Here is an 11,458-nt window from a genome sequence, read left to right on the forward strand (position 1 = left end):
ATGAATCTCTTCTCTATGATCAACTAAGGGTATAAACGTGCTAAACCACTCTGAAAATACTTGAGACGAGCTCAAACGAGCTATATCTTACACCTAAATTTATGCCACATTGCTTACACTGGGATTTGAATACTCGCCACTTATGAATGACTCCACCTTGGAACCATTTGATTGCAACTTACAAGCCTTCAAACGAGCTAGCTTAAGCTGTCTAGCCTAAAAATAAGCTTTTTTTAAATACGGGTCCGGGCTTCACTTATCAAGCTCCAGCTAGCTCACGAGCTTGAACGAACCTTTCTTTGTACAACTTTTATATGATATATTTAATTTATGTCAGTGTAATCAAAACATATCAATTCATCTTTTAATCAAATAACCAATTACCTAAATTATAGGGATTAATAATATGCGAGTATTTATGTCAATATAATCAAAATATTTATATAATTAATGAAATTAAATTTATCGTTTTTTATTAAATCATTTATATACTCTTTCGAGTATAGGAGATGAATGTGATATAATTTAATAAACAATATTTATAGGTTTAAGATGATAAAGAGATAACTAGAGATGAATAACAATTTTATTCTCACATATTTTATTCAACCTTCATAGATGATAAATTCATTGAGTTTTCATTCATTTCTTTTGAAACTGTACTACAGTAACGTGTTTTGGTCATGCTAATTTTATATATGATATTATTCTTTTATGTCATTTATAATTAAACATCTTATCATCTTTTGTTAGAATCGTTATTTTACTAAAAAAATACTTACAACTTATAAAATCACTAAGTGCATATTTTCGTGATTATAAAGAAATTGTGTAAGAATACACCACGTATTCGTATGGATATTCTCTTAAACAATATAACTAGAACTTATAAAATCATTTGATTTGATAAAATTTATGATTTTTTTATTTAGTAATTTAACTTTTATAGTTTAATTCCATTTCGTTAAAATAACCCATTTATCATATCACCAAAAGATCAATGCCACTCAAAACCCGACCCAGTTAGGCCCAATTAAACATAATATCATGTCATCCCTATCAATCTATCATAATAAATTACAATAAAAATAAACAACTAGAAACCAATTAACTCATTTCATAACACTTTGGTCGCTAATTCCAACTAACACCCACCCGATTTAGAAAGTTATAACAAATGCCCACCTTCATTAATATTAATATTAATCAAATTACGACGTTGGCCCATTCATAAGTACTCACTACAGAAATTCAAAAAAAAAACAACCGATTAATCTAACTCTCTCCATAACATTTCGTCGCTAATTCCAACTAACATAACTTAATATTTATTTTTCAAACAAAGGGTGTCGTCGCTAACTCCTCAAATTTGAAACCACATTCAAGCACACCATCGTTAATTTCACGAATTTCAGCTTTCAAATCAACAACTTCTGAATCTTTCTTCTCTTTTTCCTTCAAAGCCCGATCGCGTTTGGCCATCAAATTCGCCAGTCGTTTATCGATCGACTCGATCTCTTTATCAAGCTTTTGCGCTTCAACACGTTGACTCTCAATATTATCTTTGACTTCCTTTGACCGACTCTCGAGTCGTTCCCGTTCGTCCTTGAACGATATTAATTCAGTCAAACGGTTCCTTAACAAACTGACATCAAACCCGTGAGTCTCGAGATCTGAAAGCGTCTACAGATGGTCTTCGATTGAGGCTCTCGGATGGTCGATGCGTAAGCGACGCACGTCTTCGTAAACGCTTGAAAAGTCTACCATTTTGTTGATTGCGTTGCGTTCACGAGCGCTTTCTTTAAGGTTATCGAGTGGGCGGAAATGTGGTTTTTGTGGGAACAGACGGAACGCTTCCATTGATTCCATTGTTCCCCAAAGGGCGCTTCGTTTTTCAAAAGTCAACGCTTGACTTTGACCATCCCCATTTGACACAATGGATAAAGATTTAGAATTTTCAGTTGGTTTTTTACCTGTAAAAGAGAAAACAACTTATAAAATACTACAATTTTAACTTATAAAATTATAAAATACTACAATTTTAACTTATAAAAGTATTGCGGTTTTAGCGACCGGCCTCATTTTAACAGGATTTTACCTGTAAGCTGATGTGGCACGACTGATACCATGTCAAATGCCACATGCAGAAGATGCATGTGAAAAATGATTGTAAATGACAAATCAGACATCACGTAAAACAAAACTCGTTTGAGGCTTGAGCTATTTGAGATCGACTCATCAAAAGCTCAAATTGAACCAAGCGTAAACGAGCTTGAGCCTAAAAAAAGTGTATTTAATAAACAAGCCTGTTACTCATATGATTTTATTTAAATTATTATTGTATATTTGTATAATTATACAAAATTAAGATTCACATTTAAAATTAAGATATAATAACTAACTACTATACGCAATGGTATATACAAAAATTATAAATATAAAGATATATTGACAACTATATGTATATATAACATCTAAAACAACGAGGGATCGAGCTTGACTAGCTACTCGTGAGCCAAGATCAAGCTTTCGATATAGAGCTCAAAACAAGTCAGGCTCTAGTAAGTTAAACAAGCTGAACACGAGCCTAATGGAGCTTAGGCTCTAACAAAATGTAGCTTGGTTGCTAAATAGCAAGTAACAATAACCTATGCAGTCAATCTCGGTGGGATCTCGGTTATCGGTCCTCTTGACAAATATCGGTCACAATATCAGTCCGAAAAAATCGGTGACATTTACCAATATTTGGTCTACACAATATCGGTGATTTCACTGTGTTTCTCGTTTTGAGGATCGATTGAGTGATTTGGGGATCGATATAGGCAGAAGACGAACAAACCTGGACGAAACCCTAATATCTTTGGGATTTAACGTCAGAGAAGACGTAATGACGACGAAACATTGTAGTCGTAGAATTGGATCTTCACCGAAATTGTGGTCGAAGATGTGTGAGCAGCGCTTTTGTTGGACAAAATTCCATTTTAGACTTAAAAACTTAATTATAATTACAAGTTTTTAGAACAAAATTCCTTAATTATAGTTAAGTGTTACCAAATAAACTGTATAACTATTTTTATTTGTACTTATATCTTTTACAAATTATAACACCATTATTATGGAATACTTATGTTCTAAAACTATCTAACTTAAGTTACGTATTATCATTTTTAAATTAATTATCGATATTAAAATTACCGTTATCCCACCGCGATAACCAATATTTCAAATATCGGTCCTTGACCGATATCCGATATTTTTCCGCGTTAACTGCTTAGACAATAACTAAAAACCGCAAAAACTCGAAGAAAACGCATATTTTACCCGTGGATTCAAGAGTTGCTAAAGCCTGCTTTCCAGCAAACCACCTCGAGAGAGGTTGATCGTCCGACATGGTGTCGAGTGACTTTTCAACATTCGTTTCAGAATCTCCATTTTCTTTTTGTTTGGATGAATCTTGAGCATCTACATAAAACACAATTAAAAAAAAAGTGAAAATCTATCTTTATGCTAATATTATTAGGGCTGGAATTATGTGATTGGGTGAATCTCAACTCAAGACATACTCATCAAATGGATCGGCCCGTTTGCATGAAACACTATTATTGTTATATTTATTACTAATACTATTATTATTATTATTATTAAGCCCGACAAACATGAACAAAGCATGTTCACGTTTGTTCGTCTAACCTTGACCGAACAAACAATCTAATACGAACAGAGTTTTCTTATTTGTGTTTGTTCGTTGAGACAACGAGCGTGTTCATTTATGTTTGTTCGTGAACAACAATGTGTTGGGTCTAAAAAGTTATTAAACTGCACTAAATTGTGATGGACCTAAAAAAATTAAATAAATATATTAACAAGCATAAACTATCAAATATAAACAATATAAATAGATTTTAATGAACGAGCGTTCATGAACATAAATGAACGAATGAGACGTGTTCATGTCCGCTCGTTTAACCAAACTGGGAAAAAAAAATTCATGTCAATAAACGAACTTCATGCCTAATGGTTTATTGAACGTGAAGTTCATTTACAGGTATAATAATTTTTACTATAAATATAACAATTATTAGTAGTAGTAGTAGTAGTATACTAAACAATGGCATTGTTTACCTTGCGGTGGTGAGGACGTGGTGTTTAAACTAATCATACGCCGTTTGGCTCGTTTTCCTTTTATTGGTTTATCATATTTGTCTTGTTGCAAAGGCAACTCTACATTTCTATATGACCCCTTCTTTACACTCGCATCTCCATTCTCTTTATTCTCTGTAAAAACAAAACAAGTTATTTTTAATCAATATGAATGGGAACTACAAATGCCACGTAAATCAGTTATAGAAATAAATATTAAAAGCTATACCAGCCGAGGAAGTCTTGGGTTTTGTTTTTGGTCTTCCTCTCTTCTTTGTAGTTGTGTCACCGTCTATTTCCCTTTTCTCCTACATAACTTATAATAATTAATTGACCGGTTTGCTTACTAAATTGTCGATTTCGGGTGTGTTTTTTCCTTTCAAATGAGTTAAATAAAAAACTAAAAGAGGAACTGGTTAAAAGTTGACCCAGCGTTAAAATGCAATGTATAGTGCATACAAACTGGTGAATAGTTTTATTTGAAGATTTTAATACAGGTAACACCATAATTATTTATAGAAAATTATTAAAAATGGTCAAACCAGACATCTTGATAATGCATACAAATAAACTATCAATATAATGATGCTTGCAGGTTAAGCAAACCCATCCCAGACCATTTCGACTTGCTCAAAAAACTTGTGGCTTGCTAGAAGCTCACTTGAAGTCTGCTCGTTTGTGTTTACTTGTATAAATTAAAGTCCAAATTCTAATATATACACATTATAACCCAAAATTTAGCATATACAAATTATAAAATTTGTAGTCTATTAATTATGCATTATGTATACATTAAAAACAACAAAAAATCCTTTCAATGTGTAAAAAATATGGTTTTTTTTAAATTAAACAAGCTGGCTCAAGCTTTTACAAGCCTAGTCGAAGTTCATAATTTCAGCTCACTTTAACAAGCCGAGGACGAGCCCAACCTGGTATTTTGTTACCAAAACTAATGTGATAACTATATACAAACAAAATTTCAATAAAGTCAAACGTACTTGCAAATAAACCCAAATCATTTTTTTCTCTCACCTGATTGGCTGTTTCTTTGGGTGCTAATGAAACACCTGATTGAGGTTCTTCGGGTTCAACTACATTTTGAGTTTTAAAAGTCAACTGCTTAGGTGTCTTGGTTTCAACACTTTGAGGACTTTTAGAAGTCAACTTCTTACGTTTCTTGGTTTCAACATTATGGGGACTTTTAGAAGTCAACTGCTTCGTTTTCTTGGTTCCAACATTTTGAGGACTTTCAGAAGTCAACTGTTTAGGAGTCGTTGTTTCAACATTTTGAGGACTTTGAGAAGTCAGCTGCGCTGTTTTCTTGCTTCTAGAACTCGTTATAGCATAACATTGCAAACCCACAATCACAGGAATAGGAACACCAAATTTTTTCTCGACAATGTTTGGAATGGTTTTAGGAGACGAATCACCTGCATCTGTGTGATTATGATAAAACAAACTATAATATTTTGAGGAACCAATTCATATAATATTTGAAGGAACCAAATTTACAAAATACAACTTTATAATTTTCAAACATATATACCTACATACACACATATATACAATATATATATACATGTGTGCGTGCGTGCGTGGGCGCGTGGGCGCAGGCGTGTACGTATGTATAGTACATACATGAAGCCAGCACATAATTCACAAGTTTGGGTTTACTCAAAAAGGGTACGAATCAGTTTTGGGTCAAGCTCGCGTAAGCCACAAATACTCGTGGCGCATTCAGATTCGTGTCAAGGGTTCAACCCGCAAACACAACTTCTTTAAAAGTTTAGCTATTCATATTAACCCGGCAGGTTCACAAGTTAACCCATTTAAGCCATTTATTTATTTATATATCTTAAAATGTGTTTATGTAATAACTCATACTATTTTAATTTTTTATGCCAAAAATAGAAGTTCAAAAATAAAATGGCTAATTTTAAATATAATTGCATCGAAACATAGAAATAATAATAACAATAATAATGAATGCATATAGAATTTTGAAGTATTAATATGTAATTATGTAAAAAAACAAAATTCTTTTTTCAGGTTTAATGAGCCATCCGCGACCACTCATGCCGTGTCCAGATTCATATGCGTAAGACGGGTTCATGTTGGCTTTGACCACAAAATACGATTTATTTAGCGTCCCTAACATATTAAAGAAATACTTTTAATAGTCACAAACCTTGAGGTAAAATTTTTCGGGCCTTTAGAATCACCAGATAATTTCACCTTCTTTTTTGCAGAAGTAATCACTGGGCGCTGCAGTTCAACACCTTTTTCTCGCTTACCAATCTATACAAACAGAATATTAAAAAAAATAACAAATAAAAAGCAAGCAATTATGCTAATTTATAAACAAACTCAATATAATGTTGACTATGAGAGAGTCAAACCACCTTTTTCTTTGCACTATAAAACTTTTTTCAGCTTTATTAGAGGCTTGACCAACAACCGGGCTGCTCACTTCTTTACTTTGACTACCATTTGCTAGGCCCAGATCATCAGATGTAATATCAGCCTTTGATTTCTTAGAAGGTTTTAAATTGCTACCAAGATTTGGACGGTTTTGATCTCTTCATTGATTTTCTTACAACTGAGGTTTGTTTATTAACACAAGTAGACTTGTCCTCTATCGCGTTTGTAAACTTTATAGAAACGGTTTCTCTTAACTCGTCATGCTCAACACCATTAGAAACAGAAACCTCCAAAAAAGAAAAAGAAATAAAAACTGAGACACTCTATATTTTTTTATTTAGCCTCAAAAACCCATGTTCAAGATATAGAAAAGTTGAACCCACAATAATAAACAAAGCAATCCAAAACACTAGAGATGTAAACGAGCTAAGCTGCTCGTGTACTACTGGAGATTGACTCGACAAAAAGTTTGAATTGAGCCAATAATAAATGAGATCAAGTCTAAAAATAAACTTGATTAATAAACAAGCCCGAGCCAAATCTCCGCTTATCGAGCTCGAGCTGGCTCACAAGCCTATACATACCATTATATATATAATATTTAACTAATATATTAAATACATGTTCTAATAATAACTATTATTATGTATAAAATTATAATAAAAGTAACTAGCATATAATATTATTACATATAAAAACAATAATTTAAACATGTGTATAACTATAAATGTATATACATTAATTAGTTTAAGTATAAATAATAATCGAGTCGAGTTCGAGCTTGATAAACTACTCATAAATTAAGCACAGGCTTTGCAAATATAACTTGAAACGAGCCGAGCTGGCCCGAGCTCTAACTCAGGATCTCGTGAGTTAAACAAGCCGAGCTCAAGCTCTCATAAATTAAACAATCTGAACTCAGCTTCTGTAAATTAAAGGAGCTCTCGTAAATTAAACAAACAGAGCTTGAGCTTCAAAATCTACTCATGGGCCAAGCTCGAGATTTAAAAATAAAGCTTGAAACTCGCTGGACTCAAGCTCGAGCTCACATAAGTTAAACGAGCCAACCTTGAGCCTAAAAAGGCTTGGCTCGGCTAGTTTACACCCCTACCAAACACCCAAATACTCATCCAGAGGGTAATTACAATTAGATACCTGATGAGGAATAAACTGTTTATCATTTATCCAGTCGACATGGGGCCTCGAATCCAGATAACTAACTTCTTTCTCCTTATTTGTATGCTTAAAGTACACAACGTACCGACTATCAGCAAGCTTTTTAGTAATCACTCCACTCAACCAACCAAAATCAACAAAAGCATCCACTTTTTCCAACAACCCGAAACTTGAAACCCTAAATTGAGCAACCGAGGGACGAATGTGAAGATGACCTACTGTAACTCTACAAAGCTTTGATTCACCATTATTTTCCTTCGAGCAATTGTATTCCACCGAAAACAAATCGTTGCCCAAATCTTCAACAATTGTTGCAGGGTACCAAATTTCTTTAACAAATACTTCCACTTTTACCCCTGCCTTGAATATCAATCTTGCTGTTCTCTTAATTTCACCCAAAAGGAAACAAAATCAGAACCATTTAATAAACAATATAACATAGTAAGAGTTTTTTAATAAGGTGTATGAAAACAAACAAGCATAAACCCTAAAAACGTAATCAGAACCATTTAATGAACAATATCACATAGCAAATTAGAGCAAGTTAATTGCATAGGAAGTAATTTTCAATCAGGTATATTAAATGTTGTAGAGGCGGTGGGTCGGTGGGGGTATCGGGATTAACCGAAATAAGTAACTTTTCAAATATATTCCAAAATTTATATATAAAAAAAATAAATTTTGACAAGACTGATAATATAATAAGCAAAGAAGCATAATAAAGCCTAAAAAGCAAAATCAGAAGCATTTAATTTAATGAAGAATATATATATATAAGATAGCAAACTAGGGGAAGATAAGATAATTGCAAATCGATTAGAAAGCTGGTGCTGCATACAGGTGGTGGAATTGAAGGATGCATGTGGAAAACAAATTGCAATTAAGAAATGAAAAGCCCTAGAATTGAATTGATGTATAATAATAATAATAATAATAATAATAACAGAAAGCAGATAGATAGAGTGAAACCTGTTTCTCGTGTTGGGTTCATTGGAGCAAGAAGGTGATCTTGTTTGCTGTTGCAGACTGACTGACTGACTATAAAACCCTAATTTTATTTTATTTTATTTCATTTCATTTGATTTTCGATTTTCTCACCTTTTCCCCCCGTTTCTTTTCTTGAAATAATAATAATAATAATAATAATAATAATAATAATGAGGCAAAGGAATATCATTTCTAATTTATAAAACGCGTCATACCCATAGGTTGTACAGTAAGTTTTACTTTTACAAATTACATCCTACCACTTAACATGTCTTGTAGTTGTATCATATTTTATTTAGATTATATTTTGTCACAGTGGAATATTGACATCTTTTCACTACATTTGTACTAGATAAAAGTACGGGAAAATTCACAATACAGTGAAAATATCTATTTTATACAGTGATGGTTAAAGTTTTGTTTGATTTTATTCTAGAAATGTTCACTCAAATACAGACGGATCCAGCTGTAAAATACTATCGTCCGACGGTATTTACCACAACTTATAAACCGTCACGGGTTCATTAATTACCATTATTGACGGTCCAACTGTATTGTAGCGTTAGACCTGCTCGAATTTAATGCATTCATTTTTTTGTTAAAAAATATATTTTTAAAATTTTCTTTCATTGTCTAAATAATTCAAATTTTAAAAATTAATGTTTATTAATCTATTTAATTTGTTTTGATATATAAATTTTTATTTGGTAAAACATTACATTTTAAGAACATAAAGATTTTAAAAAGGTTATATTTAAAAACTAGCAAAACGCAATGATTTTAAGTTTTAAACATCATTATATATATTAAAAAGTAGATTACTTTTCCCTCATAGTTTTACTATTCACATTCTGTATAACTCTTTTTGCTTTATATACTGCTATTTGCTACTAAGTATTTAGGGTTTTTAAGTAGTTTAAATACTATCGGACGACAATATGTTGTATTATTGGATTTGCTTTTATTTGATAAACATGTTTGGCGAAAGGGTCTAACTGGACAAAACTTGGCTTCACATGGTAAAATAGAATTTTGGGATTCTCACTAAAAAGTATATCGCCTATTTCTTGAGTACTTGAGCCATACACTCTGATGTCTTTGAAACTCAGCTTTTACTTTGCATGTCAATATTAACCAAATAAAATGTTTTGACTTTTACTTCATGTTTGTCATGGATAGACCAATGGTGGAGAAAAGGGGAATTCATGGGAAAATGTTAGGTGCGAGCAATAACATAATCGTTAATCGGAGCTGAACTGAAGTAACCGAAATTAACCGCGCCAATCTCTTCATATTTTTCATATTTTCCAGCCTTTTTTCCTCTATTTCATGTATTATACGTATTAATAGTTTAGTACTATCATTTTCATGTATCAATATCTCAATTCCATGTACTAATATCTCAATTTCATATTGTTATGCCTTCATTTCATTTATTTAAGCATTCATTCCATGTATTTTTAAGCAAAATTTTAGCACATGTTTGATATCGGTTATTAAACGAAATTAACCAAACCGAACCGAACCGGGTTCGGTTAGGTTAATGCCAATTACACCCCTAGAAAATGTGGCTGTTCTAGAGTCAATAGGTTGTCCTGAATTTCTGTTTGATTGATCATCAAAATGAAAACTTGGGCCTTGACAATAACTTATGTGTCAAGTAATCATTAGCAAGTTTTTGCTTGTAAGACCACCTTTATTGATGACCAGATTGGTGTATGTTGCAGTAAATAAATAAAAAAGAAAAAATCAAGAAAATGTGACGACCAAGTTGTAGCAACTCAAGGTCATTAGGCTGAGGGGTGTGGGGGGGCGCGAGAGGGGGCGCGAGTGGGGGGCGCCAGCCAATAATATTGTGACGTGTAGCAGAGAGAGAAACTTGATAAGATAGGTGTTGGTTGTGGTGCTCGCGCCCCGGGACATGGTGTGGAGGGGCGCGAGAGGGGGCGCGAGCGGTTTTTTTTTTATTTTTTTATAAATGTATTAAAAAAACGTATTATTAAAAAAACAAGAAATTATTTAAAAAAACACACATTTTTTTGAAAATTCATAATAAAAAAAAATATACTAAAAATTAAACAAACAATAATATTTAATAATAAAACTAATCTAATACAAGATCATCTGGTCGCCTCGCCCACAAATGTTCAACCAACTCATGTCGAAGATCCCCGTGTATCTCAAAGCTCTTGATATTTGCTATGTTATGAAGTTTTTGTTGATCACTGATTGTGGACGGTTGTGGCGGAATGTCACCTTGGTAGTTTTGGCATATAGCTTTGCCCTCGTCTTCTAACGTCTTGTTATGTAGGATAAGACACGTGTAGACGACGTCCATTATCCTCTCCCGAGTCCAATAACGTATCGGGTTCGCCAGAACATAATATTGTTTTTTTATAGCTCCAAAAGCTCTTTCAATATCTTTTCTAGCAGACTCTTGCATCTTCGTAAAATACTTCCGTTTGTCGGCGATTGGATCTGTAAAAGCTTGAACTAACACAGCCCATTCGTTGTAAATACCATCGACCAGATAGTACCCGTACTTGAAGAGTTCTTCATTTGCAATAAAAGATTGAGGTGGTTCAACCCCGTCGATAAGGTCGTTGATCAAATGTGACTGATCGATAACATTAAGGTCGTTATTTGACCCAGCAACACCAAAAAAAGCATGCCAAAACCAAAGATCCTGTGACACCGCCGCCTCAAGTATGAGGGTCGGCCCTTCATGATCACC

The 11,458-nt window shown here is 33.1% G+C and overlaps 1 protein-coding gene across 1 annotated transcript; it reads right to left on the reverse strand.

The window, feature by feature from the left end:
* Window positions 1-1,201: 1,201 nt before the first annotated feature.
* Window positions 1,202-8,246, reverse strand: LOC143556534 (DUF724 domain-containing protein 7-like). The gene is made up of 11 exons (XM_077045825.1): window positions 8,214-8,246; window positions 7,717-8,121; window positions 6,769-6,848; window positions 6,543-6,719; window positions 6,435-6,438; window positions 6,329-6,350; window positions 5,173-5,576; window positions 4,370-4,448; window positions 4,123-4,275; window positions 3,322-3,462; window positions 1,202-1,973 (listed from the first exon to the last, which is right to left on the reverse strand). The coding sequence occupies exons 1-11, from the start codon at window positions 8,244-8,246 to the stop codon at window positions 1,684-1,686; spliced, it is 1,788 nt and encodes a 595-aa protein (XP_076901940.1). The 3' UTR covers window positions 1,202-1,683.
* Window positions 8,247-11,458: the final 3,212 nt, after the last annotated feature.

The sequence above is a fragment of the Bidens hawaiensis genome, unplaced genomic scaffold (genome assembly GCF_021521415.1).
Source record: "Bidens hawaiensis isolate Kalapana, Puna unplaced genomic scaffold, B.hawaiensis_p1.1 tig00018610_1, whole genome shotgun sequence".
In the NCBI taxonomy this organism is placed as follows: domain Eukaryota; kingdom Viridiplantae; phylum Streptophyta; class Magnoliopsida; order Asterales; family Asteraceae; genus Bidens; species Bidens hawaiensis.